Source organism: Hyaena hyaena, unplaced genomic scaffold, assembly GCF_003009895.1.
Source record: "Hyaena hyaena isolate Hyena2069 unplaced genomic scaffold, ASM300989v1 scaffold_586, whole genome shotgun sequence".
Classification (NCBI taxonomy): Eukaryota; Metazoa; Chordata; class Mammalia; order Carnivora; family Hyaenidae; genus Hyaena; species Hyaena hyaena.
Window position 1 is genome coordinate 76,244 of NW_024081218.1, and position 19,671 is coordinate 95,914.

A 19,671-nucleotide genomic window follows, 5' to 3' on the forward strand; every position below is an offset into this window, starting at 1 on the left:
CCAAATCAATACCTTCATGATAACAGTTGTTATGTCATGAAGTGTATTTTTCTTTTTTGTCTTACATTTGGACTAAATGGAAACAAGCAAATCACAAATAGGATATATTGTATGTGAGTGTACATGTGTGCGAATATGATGTAATTTCCTCTTCTCCATGACATCTTACCCTTATAATTTTTCCTGCATTACTTAACTCATTTTATTGCTTCCAACAGTCTTCCCCAGTTCTCTCTCCTCTACTACACCAGAAATGTCCCTTTGTAACCCATATAGCCTATGCAACACTCAATGGATGTTTTAGGTGCTCTGTCTTAATCCCAATGACAACACTATGAAATATATATTATTATCATGTCCATTTAACAGATGAAGACCATGGGTTACACAGAAGTTAAGCATCTACCCAAAGGCACACTTCGCTAGCTTTTTCTCTGAATCTCCAGTCCATGCGCTCCTTCCTTGTACTAGAATACTCGTAGTTTTGGATTTTTCAAATGGTGCATACACCATGCATTCTTATTCCTCTGCATGTTTGTAAGTTTCCCCTGCCTGAGTGTCATCTTGTCACACACCTCATCAGCCCTAGTTAACTTTTCCTCTCTTGCCAGAGTATCTCAGAGATCATTTTTTGGGGGGAAGCCTTACTCATATCCCCTGAGTCTCCTTTGCACTCTACATTTTTTATTCACTTTATAGGTTTGTTCATGTATTTATCTCTGATTGAATTGTTCTTCCTTGAGGAATAAGGACCCATTTATCTTTGTTCTCATTGCCTATCCCAGTACCTGGTATGCATTACTTATTGTTACAGAGTCAACAATGGGTAAGAATGAATCCTACATTGTAGGGTAGCAGATGAGAAATCTAGTCAGAATTATGATTTTTATTTTGTAAGACTAATATTTAATTACATTTGAACTCTCAAAAAATCAGAGCATTTTAATTAATATGGATCTCTGCCAGACAGAATTAGAGTCGCATATACCCATAATTCAGTGTAGAATGCCACTCCCTTCCATGAAGTCCCTGTAATCATTATATTAGAGTTTACTTGTTAACCACTAGCTCTAAGGCAATTAGCTAATCAGTTGTCCATTGAGCTCTATTCTTTTCCCACCACAGTGGGGCACATAGAAAAATCATAAAACATAGTGAGGGACCTTAGAATCCAGCTGGGATGACAAATCTAATTCACAGAAAATTTAAGTATAAATACTCCTAATCTGCAACCCATAATACACCAGTGGGTTACTGAGTACAGACAGAAGACCACTTGTAGTTAATTAGCCCAGTTAGCCTAATACCACTCTGCAGGATATAACAAACTGTCATCCAAAACCGTGTAGGGGAGAAAATCTCCATCTGCCACTCCTGTAGCAAGGTTATGAAACCAAACTATCCTAGCTGGCAAAAGGCTTCCCTTTTTGGATAGGTGCCATCCTAGACTTTATTTAAAGTTCAGTGATACAGGCCAATTCATGTTACTAATTCCATGGAAACATTTGGTCTTCTGCGGTGGCCTTAGAGTTTCCAGTCCTTTTGATAACTCATGACTAAGTAACATACCATATTTTGTTTCTTGTATTTCAATAGCATTACTACTCCATTTAGTTTTTATTTCTATTGTATCTTGATCTCTTTTTGAAAATAGCTCTGATACTATAAATCATCCCAGGGTCTTGTCTTATTTTTCTTCAATGTTTTTTAATGTTTTAGTATTTATTTCTGGAGAACGAGAGAGAGAGAGAGAGAGACAGCATGAGCAGGGGAGGGTCAGAGAGAGAGGGAGACGCAGAATCTGAAACAGGCTCCAGAATCCAGGCTCTGAGCTAGCTGTCAGCACAGAGCCTGATGTGGGGCTTGAACCCACAAACTGACATCATGACCTGAGCTGAAGTTGGACACTTAACTGACTGAGCCACCCAGTCACCCCTTGTCTTTTCTTGTCTTGTCTTAATCTTTTCGTTTCTTTTCATTTTTCTCTTCTCTTCTTTCTCTTCTTTCTTCTCTTCTTTCTCGTCTTTCTCTTCTCTTCTCTTCTCTTCTCTTCTCTTCTCTTCTCTTCTCTTCTCTTCTCTTCTCTTCTCTTCCTCCCTTCCTTAACTTACTAAAGCACAGCTTTATTACTTCTGCCCTTAGTTTTTCTTAAAAGTGATTTTGACAATGTGTAAGCTTAAATTTTGCCTCCATGATAATATATTATCTTCAATGCACTTATACATTTGTGACTTTTTTATGCTCCTGAGCTTCAAAGGAATAATTGTATGTGTGTCTATTTTATGTTTTCTCAAAGTTTCTTTTGTCTCCTCTTCCTATAATAAACATCAACAGCAAAACAGAAGATTACATAATTAACTAATATGTGATTTTTCTATAGGGACAGTATATTTCCCATGATTATAATCACTAAAATTTTATCACTAAAATTTTATTTAGCAACCTAATATTATTGCTGTTTTCTTTTGTTTTTCACCTTGGAGATTTTCTTTATTGTTTGTTTTGTCAGCCTTAAAAATAAACACCCAGTTATTTTACCAGCAAAATGACTTTATTCTGGAATAGCAGGGAAATTACAATTCAGGACTTGTAAACTATGGCAAACCATAGGCAAGCCTGGAGATCAAAGGAGAGGACTGTTACTTTATTACGAAGAGGAAGTTGGGAGGGGCTTCTTTGAATGAAAAGTCCATTGAAAGAAAGTGAGAGTGCAGGGTAGTGAGGGTTTCTCATTGGCTGAGTTGTTGGATTTTGTTATTTGCTGAGCTTGTTGCTAAGCAGGAAGAAACTTTTCCTTCCTCCTGCTAGGGTAGTAAAATAGGCTTCTTCCAACTAGGAATGCAAGGTATGTCTCTTCCTGTTGAGATCTGTAGTTGGCTGGTCACCCCACACCATTTTAAATGTGGTTTCCTATATTCAGTTTCACAGTTTATTTTAAGAAAATACACTTCTCTTATTTTCACAGGTAAAAAGATGGCTTATCAGAAGGTCAATGCAGATCAAAGAGCTCCAGGACATTCACAGTATTTAGACAATGATGACCTTCAAGCCACTGCCCTTGACTTAGAATGGGACATGGAAAAGGAACTGGAAGAGCCTGGTTTTGACCAGTTCCAGCTAGATAGTGCTGAGAATCAGAGCATGGAGAATCCAGAGACTGCAGACCTCAATCTTGATTCTATTCAACCAGCAACTTCACCCAAAGGAAGGTTTCAGAGACTTCAAGAAGAGTCTGATTATGTAACCCGTTATACAAGATCTGCACCAAAGAGCAACCCCTGCAATTTTTGCCGCCTTTTAAAAATACTTTGCACAGCCATCATTTTATTTATTTTGGGGATTTTGATAGGCTATTATACACATAAAAATTGCCCTTCAAATGCTACATCTTCAGGAACACTTGATCTTCAGTTTTACCAAGAGATTCTCAAGACAATCCAAGCAGAAGATATTAAGAAGTCTTTCAGGTAGGTGGAGAAAAAATTGATGCTGATGGAATGCATTTCTTGAGAAAAATGTCTCACAGGGAGTATTGAATTGGTGATTTTGCCATGGTGTAAGGTTAGTCCTGCAAGCCAAGCAGCAAAACTTGCCCAGCACACCCTTCACAGAAAGGATGCACATTTCAGATTTATGATACAGCAATACAAATTTATGATGCTGTTGTATTAATTGATAACAAGAATCATAACTGCTGTGGAGACTAAAAGATTCTAGTATTGCATACTCTCCCTCTTGGAAAGTCCAGGTAGACCAAATTAGGATGTAGACACAGCTGGGTATATGTGTAATAAAAACTAGGATATTAGCCATATGATTGTAATTTTTAATGGCACCAGAATGAAATACACCTCTTTTTATGGGCTGAAGTAACTATCTCTTATGGTTAAGAGCTAAGACAAGCACTGATAGTATTTGGATTCCTGCATTCCTGGGTCTCTTAGCACATTTTTATTGAAAACCATTGGGTTCTATATATCAGGCAGTTCTAAAAGTTCATCTGTCTCTTTACGGTAAGTTTGCACATGACCTTTCTAGCCAGAATGTGTTGATTTTTAAGTTAAATGATAAGAAAATATTCTTTATCTAGCATTAATTCTGAGTTCTTGGGAAAAGTTTCACTGTTGCCATATAATTAATGGGCATCTTGAAATGGTTGTTATTAGCATATATGTTGAGTTGTAAAGGGTTTGCTAGTTTACATTCTTAGTGAAATGAACTAGAATTTTAGCTTTCCCATATGTTTTCCATCTTTTCCAAGAAAAGACAGTCCTAAGTGAATCATATATCTTGTTTATAGGTAGATGAGAGAGAGGAATACTACTTCCCCAGGCTATTCTTTCTGGGTTATGTTGACTCATTACAGTCAAGGTGTTGGCATGTGTGCATTTCTGGGGATCTCCTAGTAAGAATACCCACTGAAGGTGCATCATTGTATCTATGTGCTGAAATGTCATGTGTGTGGATATTGGTGAATTATTATTCTCTTCCTAAAAAACACATCTGAATCAGTAATGGTAATTTGTTTCCTATACCCTTCTGCATCTGCTATTCATTGTTGCATAAGCATGTAATATGCAAATAATGAGACTTTCCTTGGTATTGTTCAATGTAAAATTGTTTATGTAGAATTGAGCTGAAAGTTATGTCACTAACTTATAATGGGTGATTCTATCACTCAGGATCAGACAACAGAAAACTCTCTGGATATTTAAAGCAGAGGACATTGAAAGTAGAGGAATTACTCCATCAGTGAAAAAATCTGAGGGACAGTGAGACAGCCCAAAGAAAAGAAGCCATTACTAAACCTACGCTGGAGGGACAAAGGGACCTGGGAAACTTGGTGGACACTGGAACTTTATATGTACACAAGTTCAGGGGAGTGGAGAAATAGCCTCAGCTACTGAAGGCAGAGAGAAAGTAAGAAGTATGGCAGCTTCTCCCTTTCTCCTGTTCTGCAGTATCCTACTAGTTGTCCCATTGGCTGAACCCAGTAGGAGTGCTGCGGACTCTGAACCTGGGAAACTCATTCTGAAGGGTTCAGCTTCCTGGAGGAGGGGAGTAAAAGGGTTCTGTCAAAGATAGATCTAAACGGGATATTATTAAAAAAAACAAAAAACAAAACAAAACAAAACAAAACACCACCCGAAGCAGAGGTTGGGAGGAAGAAGGAAAACAGAACTCTATGAAACTGTGTCTACTATATCTTCATTGTGTACATTCTTTCATGAAAGTGTCTTCTGAAAAAGGATCCATGGGTTTTTTTTTTTTTTTGTTAATACTAATAATTATTATGTTTTCCTGATCAACTGCTTAGTTTTTAGTTTAGGGACTCAATGAATCTCCTAACTAGCTTCCTCCTTTTTTCTTTTGGACTTTATAGTAAGTTCAGAGTCATATTTATATTGAAATCATAAGAAATTTCATGGAAAGCATTTTTTGTGTACAAACTAACCTATGAATTTATTTCTTTCTCTGGCTTTCTTTGCCTTATTATAATTATTAGTTTTTTCATCATTGTAGACATCTTTAAAAACTGACTTAATGTCCTTTTTTGCAAATAGGCAGCTGGTTCTAAAGTTGTAAATGTATAATTAAATAAAAATATGCATTATTTTCCTCAGAATAGGAGTTGTGTGAGTAAGGCATATATTCTCCTCTTAAACTTGAAAACCCAGATAATATATATTTCAAAGATAGCTACAAAAACATACTCACTAACAATTTTACTGCTGGGAAATATTCAATGGTTGAACACATATTCAAAATTGTAGTGCATCAAATAGCCACATTTTTTTTCTTTATTGAGATAAGAGACTTTTTCTTCATACAAATATGTTTATAGTGACTTTCTCCAAATAACATCTCATCCAAAGACAAACTTTTTCCTAATAGTCATGTTAAACAAATGACCTATAATGGGCTTCTGTGTTTACTAAGTCATCTTAGCATTAACTCTATATATCACAGATACCTACTGCTACTTTTCTTCAATTTATGCCCAGTATTGGGCTTTTATTGGCTTACTCTTTTGTTCATCAGTTGCTTTCTCTCTTTTCTATTGGTTCTCTATCCTTTCCTGTACTCTAAGACTAGGTCAGTTCTTGCGAAACATCCAAAAGTTGTGCAATATAAAATATATTCTTTTTATAATAGATTAGATTGCAGACTCCATGAGGAAATGGACCAAATTTTCTTTGTCCAGCATTAGATTCCTAGAGTCTGGTAAATATTGAATAAGTATTTTTCTATTGGAGGAAATGAATGCCTGAGTAAATGAGAAATAGAGCTATATTTAACTGGCCAATTATATTATGTATTTTGAAAATTATTTGACTTACCAATTTTATTTTTCATATAATGATTCTATTCAAAATATTAATATAATATCTGCTTATATTATAAAATACTTTATATTATATAATTATATTATAGTTACTCAGAGGATCTGGTATCTTCTGATTTTAAAAAGTGACAACTCATATCAAAACTAGATACTGTAAAAATGTTAAAGTACATTGTTGATGTCTCCGTTCCAGATGAGGCTTGAAGACAGTTGATGCTGCACTTCTATTAGAACCAGCATGCAGAACTTGTAGGGGTGAATAACAAAATTCTGAGATGATCATCCAGTTTTAGAAGAAATAAAAGAGTAGATAAAGAGGGTTTTTTTTTGAGATTGCTGCTACTGGTGTGTTAAGTCTCAATTTCTTTCCAAGGAAGAAGCTTCAAGTCCAGTGAAAAAAGGGTTTAATAGAACTACTTGGAAGAACTTGCTAGCTGCCTCACACAGACTGCCTGATTTCCACTTGAGAAGTCTAAGTGATAAGATATGGATTGGTTTAGTTGCTGCTAAAAGTACAAAGGAAGAGGTTTGGGGTGGACTATGACAAACTTTTCTTCTGTGGACTCTATCCAGACAGACAGAATATGAATACGAATGAAGGAAGAGAGAGGATTACTGCCATTCATATATTGCAACCCTGATGATCAGTATGATGGTATTAGGAGATGGGGCCTCTGGGAGGTGGTTAGATCATGAAGATATATTTCTCACAAACAGGACTGGCAATCTTACAAAAGGAGGCCACACAGAGTCCCCAAGTCCTTTTGTCGTGTGAGGACATAGTGAGAAGACATTCTTTATGAGAGAGGAAGAGGGCCCTCACCAGCCACCACAATGAATCAGCCAGTGCTGTAACAGACTTCCCATTCTCCAGAACTGTGAGAAATCTGTATAAGCCAACCAATCTGTGATATTTTGTTATAGTAGCCCAAATGGACTGGGGGTTGGAGGGAGTCTTACAGATCTTCTCCAATAAAACTTCCTGGATAGATGTAAAGAACTTATCAGAGACAGAGCTACAGATATGGGTCTGTGGAAGCATTGGAGCTGGAGGAGAATGTATTACTCACATAAAAGGAGGGTGAGAATTCACTTGTGAGATGAATGGATCTCCAAAGAACCCACAAAGCAGAAGAGGATAATTCACCTGATGACTCCAAATAGATTCAGGAAATACCATGCCAGTTCATGAGAGTATTTATCAAATGAGAGCCATTTGCTCCCACTTTACCCTAATTTTAGTTGCTCTGTGTCAGTCCTGAAGTTATAGACACACAAAGACAAGAAGCTGACTACTCCCCATACTTTGACTTTAGGGTTCCCAATTTAAAGACGGTCAAAAGTGGGGAAAAGTTAAATTACTCACTAGAAGAAAAGTTTAATTGCTAGCTAGAAGAATTCAGGTCACACAACAATCACCAGAATTAGTGGAGTTTTTATCCAGGAATAAAAAAAAAAATCTAGCCTCAATGAATAAATGTAAATGAAAGAAAAGTACTTTATGATTGCATTCCCTGAGTTAAACATTGTTCAATGTAGAGGTTACATTTAGGATTTTAGAAAAGTACACATTTGAATGTGGTGATTCATAGAGAATTATTGATAGACATATTGGCTGTATATTCCAGTTGAAGAACCTAATTACCCCATAATAAAACCTGCGTAATATGTTAAGGCAAGTACTTGGTATATTGACCAAATCAAAGAAAACCAATCAGAAGTTTAGTTATACTTGATCACATTTGTGAACATGGTCAAGATTAGCATAGGAGTATGAAGACCACGTTAGTGTTTGTGTAAATGTATGTGTATGTGTGTGTTTTTGTGTATATTAATCATCTAATATGATTCTCTCAGTCACTTTTGTCTATGCTTAACTTGTTGCTATTTGAAATACCTTCACTCTTTTACATAATTTGTTTATTTCTTCCACATATCTTCTGTGTAAGCCAACAAGGTATATTCAGATATACAGCAGATATATTCTGATGGGTATATTCTGATAGAATCCAAATAAGTTGTTTTATTTATGCTTTTGGAGTTTCGAAACAGTAACTACCTAGATATGCAAGTTTATTGGAAGCATCAAAACAGGAGGCTGGGCCCAGCCTCTATGAATAGGAATGATTCGTTTGATCAGGCCTTATTGATATAGAATCTGGATCCAGTCAGTTCCATGGACCTCAATAGCCATATTCCCCTGATATTCACTGGAGTGTTGAAGCACCAAAGTGATTTAACTCCGTTTCCATCTGTACTACTTTGTTTTTTCTTCCCCTAATACCAACTGCTATATTCCCCAGTATGTGATTGATTCCATCATTCTTATTGCCCAGAATGAAATCTTATTTTGAGGGCCAGAGGCATCTGTGACTCTGTACCAAGTGTTTATCCCTGGTCTACTCAGTTTTGGCCACATGGGATGCTGGTTACCTAGTATGAAACATGTTTATCTAAGGGCTATTGAGAGAACTTTTTAACTTAGAAGAAGCTTCAATGTGACAAGTATAATGTTTTATGTTTATTATATAATGAAGTCACTGAGACTTTATCATATATATAGTTGAATGAATGACCTGTGTGTGTGTGTGTGTGTGTGTGTGTGTGTACATGCTCTAAAGCTCATAAACACAGAGGTAGGTGCCTGGGTAGGTAGGTCGGTTAAGCATCTGACTCTTGATTTTGGCTCAGATCACGATCTCACAGTTCATGGGTTTGAGCCTGCGCTGGGCTCTTCATTGACAGCTCAGAGCCTCCTTGGGATTCTCTTTCTATCCCTTTCTCTGCCCCTCCTGCTCTCTCTCACTCTCTTTCAAAATCAATAAATAAACTTAAATAAAAAGATCATAAACACATTGCTGGACAGAGTAAAGTATGTTAAAAACTTCAAAATTTAGTTACTAAATTTAATATAATATATTTGAAATGGATGAACTAATAAAGTTAAGTATATTTTTGAATTCAGGAACGTTTTGACTGTGAAATGGTGAAAAAGAAAACATGGGTTGTATCTTTTCTTTTTAATTTTTTAATGTTTATTTATTTTTGAGTGACAGACAGAGAGACAGAGCATGAGCTGGGGAAGAGCAGAGAGAGGCAAGGAGATATAGAATCTGAAGCAGGCTCCAGGCTCTGAGGTACCAGCACAGAGCCCAACATGGGGCTCAAACTCATGGACCATGAGATCATGACCTGAGTCAAAGTCAGGTGTTCCCCTGACCAAGCCACCCAGGTGCCCCAAAAATGGGTTGTATCTTAATTATGGCTAACATATTACTTTTTAAAATTTGTAATTGGAAAGAACATTATTTTTTTCTTATTTATAAGTAAACTATATACAGAAAGTTAGAATGGATAAAGTAAAAACCACACATAATCCTACCACCCTTTCTCATCTTTCTTTCTTTCTATCTTTTCTAATCAATAAGCAAAACTATTATACCATGTCTATCCCTTCAATATATTTTTGAGAATTTTTTACCTATAATATATTAAAACTATTTTTCAAGCCAATAAATATAGACTTAAATCATTATATTAAAATACCGCTGGTATTCCATTATATAGATGTCATGAATTTATTGAACCTATTTCTTATAAATGGACATTTATTAGGTTGTCTCTACAAACATTCTTGTACATAAGTCTTTGCTTCTTTAATTATTCTTTTCTGATAGGTTCCTGGAAGCAAATCACAGATTCAGTGAGTTTAAATTTGTTTAGTTATTGCTTTGTTTTACCAAATTGCTTTTCAGAGCTGCCAGCCTTCCAGGCAGCTCCTCATTATTTTTTATTTGTTTTGATAGGCCAAATATAATGTTGACAAACTTTTTATATCTTAATTGACCATTTTCCTTTTTTTTTTTTTTTTACATATATGAATTACTTTTTAAAGCATTTTCCCATGGCTTTTATAGGCTCTTTCTCCATAACCTTTATAAGTTGAGAAACTAAAATATTATAAAAATAATAGACACAAAGTCTATTACTTTGTGTATTGTCCCCCATTTTTCTGAATTTTATTTAGTAGACACATTTGTTAACAAAATAAAATGAACAATGAGCTCTCTAGGATTTATCTATTTTTAAATGTTTACATTATTTGGACAGCACTATTTTTCATCACTGTCTGACTTGGTACAAGTAATTAAGCCTGAGTTAAGTTATGCTGTGAAATGATCTTTACAAGCATTAGTAAAAACTGCATATTTTTTCAGCTGGTAATTAACTCTTCAAAAAGTTTAGGAAATGTAAATTGTCTTTAGTAGTATCTTAATAAACAAGACCTTATCTGAAAACCTAGGTAGTATTCAATATTGTTTCATATACTTTATATTTTAGTGGTTACTTTTTAATAAAATAAATTGAAATGGATTCCCAAGTCTAGTTTTCTCTTCTTTTGAATATACGTTTAAAAATCATCTGTTGCTGTTGCTGTTTCTCCTCCCCCATCTCTCCTTTCTTTTTCTTCTTTATCTTCTTCCTTCTTCTCCAGTGCCTTTGGCAACAATAGTATATTTAGTTAGTCAAACATGAACTTGCATAGTACATTTCATAATACCAATTAAACTTTGCCATTGACACTAGTTAGTAATGTTACTGGACTTTAATGGCACTGAACTAAAGGAATGGCAGCTTTGCTACCTACATACTGCCACTTCCTGTTGTATGACCCTTCTGTGTCCATGACAGTCATAACTCTGTTTTTCATTGTTTTCAGACCTTCTCGGAGTCCTTAACCCAACACTCTTGGCAGTCCTTATTAGCCGATCAGAGGTGTAGAAGATGATTTGCCATTTTTATCCTATGTTATCCCTAAACTGGGTCACATCATAAGAATTAGTTTCATTTAAATTGTATGGATGAATTTCTTCTGGAAAGGGAAAGTTCATACTTTTATCAGGCCGACTAACTGCACAAGAACCCTAGACTCATAGCTACGCTATACTGCCAAGGAGTCCAAAGTCTTAGAACCTACTTGCTAGTATCTACTGTATTTTTATCATACCTCTTTATATTAAGTTGATCACCTGCAAGGTGAAAAGGCTCAGTTCAACCCATCTAGAAATAAAATCTGTAATTCATAAAATCTTTGTTCACCTGCCTTCACCTACCATCCCCTGACTTAAGATAGTAAACAGATTGTGCTGATTCTCTGTCCCTTTCTTTTAATTCAGACATTAAGTTTGTTCACTTATTACAGTATTATTGTCTTTCCTGTGCTCACAGTGTGCCTTCATTTTGTGGTTCTTCCTTTTCCTCATCTATCACCCATGATTACTTCCTTCCATTTTAAAATGCTACAATTCCTTTACCAAAGAATGTATGATTGTTCTGGTTTCTTGTTCAAGAAATATGAGGACTACACATTCCTTTCAGTCTTACATGACAGAGGCAAGGTATTCCTCACCTAAAGAAAGCTGGTTGTGGAGTTCATGAAGGCCTGCAGACTGTTTTATCGTTTTCAGAGCATTACAGCACTTCTTTAAATCCATGATTTTCTTTCCTCTGATGCTTCAGGGCTCTATCTTTTGCTGATATGCTTTTATAAAAGTAAGGCTTCATGATGGTGATACTGTCAGTAACTGTTCTCTAGTCTCCAGCTGTACTTTCTAGCCATCTGTCTGTCCTTCTCTGCTATGTGTATTATTATTATTATTATAATTTTTGGTTTCTGTCTTCCATATGTGTATATAACCTAAATATATATAGTTATATAATATATAATATTATATAATATATTATATACAGTATAATATTATATAATATATAATATAGTATAATATAATATATATAATATGGTATACTATATATAATTACATATATAAGTTATATATATACTTGTTCTTCATCAATTTCAGTATTAGAATGAGAGCAGGAAGTTTGGGAGAAATGAAGAAGATAATATAGTAACTGACATTTTAATTGGAGAAAAATGTGTAACTGAGTAACAAAAGAGCACATAATTCAGTTTATGAAAATGATAACAGAATGCATTTAATAGCACCGGAGTGACAGTTCCTAAAGGAAGTAATTAGCTATTCTATCATTGATGTCTCCAGATAACAAATGTACATTGTCTTAAATTTAATCATAAAAGAATACATAGATAGGATTTATTTACTTATGGATAATATTTTCTTTCTCCGGATTTGAGATAAGGTTGCTGCTTCACTCCGAGTTTCTAGGTGTTCTGCTGAACGACATTAGTTCTCTTAACTGACTGTGTCAGCCGACTAATAAAAGCTTATACTCTTCACAATCCTTAGGCATTTGACCAGAGCAAGAGCAGCACACACCATAGGATAAATAAGTATTATTGACAGAATGGCTTTTGTCTGCAATGACCTTATCAGTCCTGACCTGTTCAAACACTAGGCATCCTTTGAGGTCTGGCTCAGGTGCCAGCTGCTTTAAAATGTTCTTTTCCATCTCCTACCAGTTGAGTTCTCTCTCTCCTTGAATTTTTTTTTTCTTTTTGTTGGCATGAATCACTCTCTGCTTTGCAGTGGAGAAAAGACTATATGAGTTTGGTCCAGTACATGAGCCGAAGCATGTAAATATTCCTTAAATCTTTACTGTGGCAGAGGATGAACCCAGAATATCTAGACTTTCTTGATAAAGCCTTCACTTCCATGTGAATTCTGTTTGTTTTTTTTTTTTTTTTTTTTTAGGAAAAGTATGTATGCTTCTGGTTAATCATCTATATCATTGGAATTTTAAATTAAAATCATTTATATGATTATATACATAATATGTGTATGTGTATATATACATGTATATATAATATGTGTATATAACATATACATTATGGCATGAATATAAATGACTTTGGTTCCTAAACATATTTTATCTACATTGTCATAGTCTGTGCTATATATATATTTTTTTATTTTGATGGTAAAGGATTTTCTTTTTCCTTTATGTAAACATATGCTGAATGTCTACTATATTCCAGGCACCCTACCAGTCACTCTATTTTTAGCAATATTTTGTGCAATGTAGAGAACATTCTTTTGCTATCAAGAAGAAGTGAAAGTAAAAGTTTCACAAAAAGTTATTTCCATGATTGCAGTTTTTATGGAGGTAAAATGTAGATCCCTCACAGGTCTTTTTATGCCTTGTCAGGAAGGGGTTGTCTTAGTCTAGGGCCAGACCTGCCAGAAGGCCTGCACTTTTTTCTGCTTTTCTGCTGCTTTGCCTTCTTGGTCCCTCCTCCCTCCCCATCCCTGGCCCACTTATACCTCCTTGTATACACAATTTTTTTTATCCTTAAAGTTATATTCTAAGATTAGGTTATTTAACTTCTTAGTAACCACATGTTCTTTTCTTCTTCTTCTTCTTCTTCTTCTTCTTCTTCTTCTTCTTCTTCTTCTTCTTCTTCTCCTTCTCCTTCTCCTTCTCCTTCTCCTTCTCCTTCTCCTTCTCCTTCTCCTTCTCCTTCTCCTTCTTCTTCTTCTTCACTAAATCTATCTGATGTAAAACATCAGGACTATGTGTTGAGAACTGGGTAATATATGTAAGCAATGAATCACTAAATTCTCTTGAAGGCAATATTACACTATATGATAACTAAGTAGAATTTAAAGAAAATTTTGGGAAAAAAAACCAACACAAGAAACATTACAACTGTATTAAATTGTTAAGGATCAAAATCCAGGAATTTGAGGTTTTTTTTTTTTTTTAAATGTTTTATTTATTTCTAGGAGAGAGAGAGAGAGAGACAGCGTGAGCAGGGGAGGGTTAGAGAGAGAGGGAGTCACAGACTGAAACAGGCTCCAGGCTCTGAGCTGGCAGTCAGCACAGAGCCCGACGCGGGGCTCGAACCCACGAACCGCGAGATCATGACCCAAGCGAAAGTCGGACGCTTAACCAACTACGCCACCCGGGCGCCCCGGAATTTGAGTTTTTTAAATTTGATTTTTCTGGCATTCTTAGTGGGAGGAATATATTTTACATAATGAAAGGAGTCTTTTGCAGTGACAATGTTCCATGGTCAATGAAATATTTCCATCAGATGTATCAAGGTCATCTGTGCTTACCAGCTTTCTATCCTGAAAATGGCTCAACCTTAAGACTTGTCATAACTTTCTTATATCTTTCCTGCATTGACTATAATATGCTTTTTCATCTGTTCACTTCTTGATCTTATTCATTCCAAAATAGGAACAAGATCAATTAGATGTAGTACAAGGGAAAAACAAACCTTTTTCTTTGAGGATAAAGTATGTCAGTTTCCTGTGGATTCACTTGACTTCCCGACATGCTAGCGATAGAAAAGTTGGTAATGATCACATTTAGTAGAGTGAAGTGTAAGTTAAACATGGAAAGGTTGGGAACTGATTACATACTCTCTCTTTCATGTTCCTTTTTAATGTCAATGAAATCAAGATTCAAATGGCAGATATGGCCCTTTGAGATCAGCAATTTGAAAATCTCAATCTCTGCTTTTAGAAATTAAGTAAAATACTGGAAATTGTGACTAAAAGTATTAATCCCATAATCTCATGATGGTGGTTACAGGGGAAATTTAAATGAAAATATATGGGTAAGTGGATGATTTATGCATGTTTACCAAATCAAATTAAGTACTTTATTATAGCCTCTTAAGTAAATTTCAAATGGGCATTTCTAGCTGATAGTAGAGAAAGTTGGCTAATAATTCAGATACCTAGAAAGGGGTGATGAAAACTTCTTCCTCATTGTCTCTATCCTGGCAAACTATCACAGAATGGATAGATGAGTTTATTTTCTAAATTTTAGATGGTTATAACTACAGCATAATGGTTAATTTTATGTGTCAACTTGGCTAGGACACAGGGCACAGATATTTGGTCAAACATCATTCTAGATATTTCTGCAAAGATGTTTTTTTTAATGAGATTAATATTTAAATCAGTAGACTTAGTAAAGCAGATGACCTTCATTATTACCAATTATGGTAATTAATGGGTGGGTCTCATCCAATCAGTTGAAAGCCTTAATAGAAAAAGACTTCTTGGGGTTGCCTGGGTGGCTCACTCGGTTAAGCATCCAACTTCAGCTCAGGTCATGATCTCACGGTTCGTGGGTTTGAGGCCTGCATCGGGCTCTGTGCTGACAACTAGCTCAGAGCCTGGAGCCTGTTTCAGATTCTGTATCTCCCTCTCTCTCTGACCCTCCCCTGCTCATGCTGTCTCTATCTCTCTCTCAAAAATCAATTAAATATTTAAAACAAAAAAAGAAAAGAAAAAGAAAAAGACTTCTTGGCCACTTGGGTGGCTCAGTTGGTTAAATATCTGATTGTTGATTTTGGCTCAGGTACATGATCTCACAGTTCCTGAGTTCAAGCCCCACATCAGGCTCCATGTTGACAGTGCAAAGCCTGCTTGGGATTCTCTCTCCTTCTCTGTCTGTCAAAATAAATAAACTTAAAACAAAATAAAAGGAAGGAAGGAAGGAAGGAAGGAAGGAACGAAGGAAGGAAGGAACGAACGAAGGAAGGAAAGGATTTCGGTCTCAGAGAGAAGAGGGAATTCTACTAGCAAATTGCCATTGAACCTGAATTGCAACTATTCCCTGTGTCTCTAGCCTTTTTGGTCCGTCCCACTGATTTTGGATTTGTCAAGTCTCCACAATTGTGTAAGCCAATTTCTTAAATATAAATCTCTCTAAATACATGTACATCTTGCTGGCTTTCTTTCTCTGGAGAATCCCAAGTAATAGTATATACAGATTTAGGGAACTTAAATAAACCAATATAATTTGGCTATTTTTTTTCTACCGAATAGTCAAGCTGTAGGATTACAGTGAATAATATGGAAAATAGATACTGATATGAAAAAAAAATAGTCAATGTTAATCCTTATCCTTATTTCATTAATACATATCAGATCCTGTATAGGTCTAATAGGTATTTCAAATATTTTTTAAAACATTTTATTAAGGTTTTTAATTTCATTCACTTTGTGGCATCAAAAATATAGTCAACTACTCATGCAAAAATGTATTTTCCAAATTTTATAAAGTGTCATTCTTGCCTGGGGGGAAAAAGAAAAGGCATTCAAGTTTCCTTCCCTTTCATTATAACTGGAGCAAATATATTAAATTTTATATGCCTGATTTGGGAAATCAGTTTCTGTCTTCAATAACTGATTGTGTGTTATAGCTGGGTCCTTTACAAATGAAGTGCACTTCTATTGCTTAAAAATTGCTTTCCTGTGCAACATGATGTAGTAATGAATTACATCCAAATGAGCCTTATATTCACAATGTCATAATATGTAACTCGTCCCCTGTGGTACTTTCTTATTATCTAATACAAGGCAAGCTAATGTCTTCCCCTCATGGCTCACTTCTCAGAAGGGTATGCAGCTTTCAGTATTAGAAATAAAGAAAGAAAACTATGATTTGAGATCAAATTACCTTTTTATAAACTCTCTAAATCACAGAGAGCACCTTAACATGTCCCAAAATATGCAAATCAAATTCCGATAGAACAGGAAACAAAAGGAATAGTTCCAATTCTATGGAGTACGTTTCTATCTGTGAGGAAAAAAATGAAACTGAACATTTTTCGTTGAACAGAAATGTGTGCAGGTGGTTTTTACCTTCAATAAAAATAAAATAAGTGTGGGCGTTTTCTCTCTATTTCTTCACTTGGTTTCATCATATTAACTATTCTGTAGGGAACAACTTGTAAGATCAGCTTGTACCAATATTGTAGTTCAAGCTGCTACATAGATTCAAGAGCTTTAATTTATTAACCTGATAATTTTTTGTAATTCAACGAAACGTCAGATATTCCCTTATTACAGCTGCCTTAGGTGTGTCTCAGTGGCATACTGGAATTTAACTGAATATTTCAAAATATATCTTACTATTTCATATGAGCAAAGGGCAAAGGGAGAAAAATGCTTATTTTAGTCCAGTGGGGGCAGCCAAGATAAATTGTACCAAGTTTTCATAGGCTGCTGCTTGTGGTTCACTGTTTTTATGTTGTTGTTTTTTGTTTTTTTTTTTGTCTTGGCTGAGACCCTCACAGATATTTTTGCATTTTGCTGTGAACCATTGATGGATCTGAATCAGTTGCTGCTGGCATAACACATGCTCAAGATCAAAGCCTTCCTTTCACCTTTCTTATTTTAAGTAGAGAAACTAAATTCATATAAGGTCATTCTCTCCTGATTTAAATTTTTAAATTATATTTCAGCCAAGTACTTAAAATCAGATGCAAAGATAAACACATTCTCTGACTGTATAGAAAGTTATTAGGGAGTTAGAGGCAATAGCAAAACTGTACACTGTTAGGGAGAAAGCCATCTCAACTTTCTAATTGAAGGGTTTGTATTGTACCTAATCAAATGTGTATCCCATTAAAAAAATGCCACCTTAGCCTTCCATCACAGCATGTATCCAGGGGGCCTTTTACCACCAGTGCATTTATTCATGTGTATATGTATTTGTTTAATGAATATGTATTGTGGGCCTACTGAGTGCTGGGCTAGAGACAAAGCAATGAACAAGAAATGCAAGATGCCTGGATTCATGGTGTTTATATTCCCACTGGAATGTCCAAATTGAAGCAATGGGACTATACTTGTATATGAAAACTGAGCATAGTGACACAAAATTACACATTGTGGTAAATAGAAAGGGAAAGAGGGATGGAGTGACAGAGAGAGTAGGGGCTACTTTTGGAACCAATGATCAGTTCAATTTCAAATGGACACTTACTGGATTCCAGAAGAATTGACCACTCCCTCTGTACCTCTAACCCAAGGCTGCCTGTGGAACTGTAGGATTGCTCAGCTGCTGATTAGCAGAGTCGGCCCCACCTCCTTGCTCTGGGAAATGCTGTGGAGCTTTTTCCCTACTAATTTAGGTGCTTTTTGCCACTACCTTGGCAAACAACCCAAAACAAACACAACACAATGCACACACACACACACACACACCAAAAAATAAAATGAATTCTACTCCTGAAACCAATACTACACTATATGTTAACTAACTTGAACTTAAATAAATAAACAGAAAAGACATTTTAACACATGCAAGCAAAAACAAAAACCAAACCAAAAAACCAAACCCACTTCTAAAGAGTGAGTTAGCAGGAAGCAGTGGGTGGAAGGAGATGGTGAGCTTTAGCCATTCTTGAATTTCTATTTATTTGTGCTATTCAACATGGAATTTAACTCACAAATAAGAAACCCTGTGCTTCATGGCTGCCTCTTTTTAAACCTATTAAAGATAGAAAAACTTAAAGTTCTGCTTTCCTTTTCAAAGTAGCCTCATTTCTGAAGATTGTCTCATCCTGCCTAGTTTTTTGTTGTTGTTGTCGTTGCTTTCATTTTTTCATTTCAATTTCACATTACCTACAGAGCTGGTATGGTGTAAGTCATAAGAAAAAAAATCTTTGGTTACAGCTCAGTCTTATTCTGAAATAACCATTCTAAGGATGATATGTTAATCTTGGATTCTTGAGTTCTTAATTCTTGTTTAAATAGTGGCAATCTTTTGAAAGAGTTGCAGTTCGCTAATTATATGCAATTATGTTCTGACACCCAATGATGCATGTTAACTTTTCAAGACTGCAGGCAATATTTGTGAAGAGAGTGGCTTTACAAACTTGAAAGTTAAAAATATTCACATGGATTATTGGATTTTTTTGATGTTTACTTATTTTTGTGTGTGAGAGAGAAAGCACAAACAAAGAGGGGCAGAGAGAGAGGGAGACACAGAATCTGAAGCAGACTCCAGGCTCTCAGCTGTCAGCACAGAGCCCAACACAGGACTTGAACTCAGGAGTCACGGAGATCATGACCTGACCCAAAGTTGGACGCTCAACCAACTGAGCCACCCAGGTGCTTCTCACATGGAATTTTTTAAACATCTACTTATACTGCAATTTCACCCTGTCAGTTGTTAGGGACAGGTGATTGGAAAGCGTTCTGCAGGAGCCTTATTCAGTTACTCTTCGGGCAGGAAATGTGGAGAAGAAGTTGAGACTAAAGAGTTTGAGAAAGCTTAAGGAGTGGGTTCTAAGGAAGTAGCACCTGTGTGGTAATCACAAAGATAGAGAAGATAGTGATTGCTGCTAATAATTTTTATTCCAGAAATAACTTTTTTTTTCCTCCAGTGCTGGGACTAGGGGAAAATTGAATGACAGACAATACTGATAATGAGCATTGCTACAACAATCTGTAAGCAGGGAACAGATATTGAGCATTGTGAGAAATATCATTTGGAAAATAATTTGCTAATTGGCTAGAGGAAAAAAAACTGTGAAAGTGACACAGGACAATTTAAAAAAATTAGGAAAGGTAGACAACAATTTGGGGTGA

The 19,671-nt window shown here is 35.6% G+C and overlaps 1 protein-coding gene across 1 annotated transcript in view; it reads left to right on the forward strand.

Moving 5' to 3' along the window:
• The first annotated feature begins 2,838 nt into the window (after positions 1 to 2,838).
• Positions 2,839 to 19,671, forward strand: part of NAALADL2 (N-acetylated alpha-linked acidic dipeptidase like 2) — a 665,926-nt gene continuing 649,093 nt past the window's right edge. The window contains exon 1 of the mRNA XM_039256707.1: positions 2,839 to 3,467. Within this exon, the coding sequence (XP_039112638.1) occupies positions 2,839 to 3,467 (629 nt within the window). The remainder of the gene's footprint in view (positions 3,468 to 19,671) is intronic.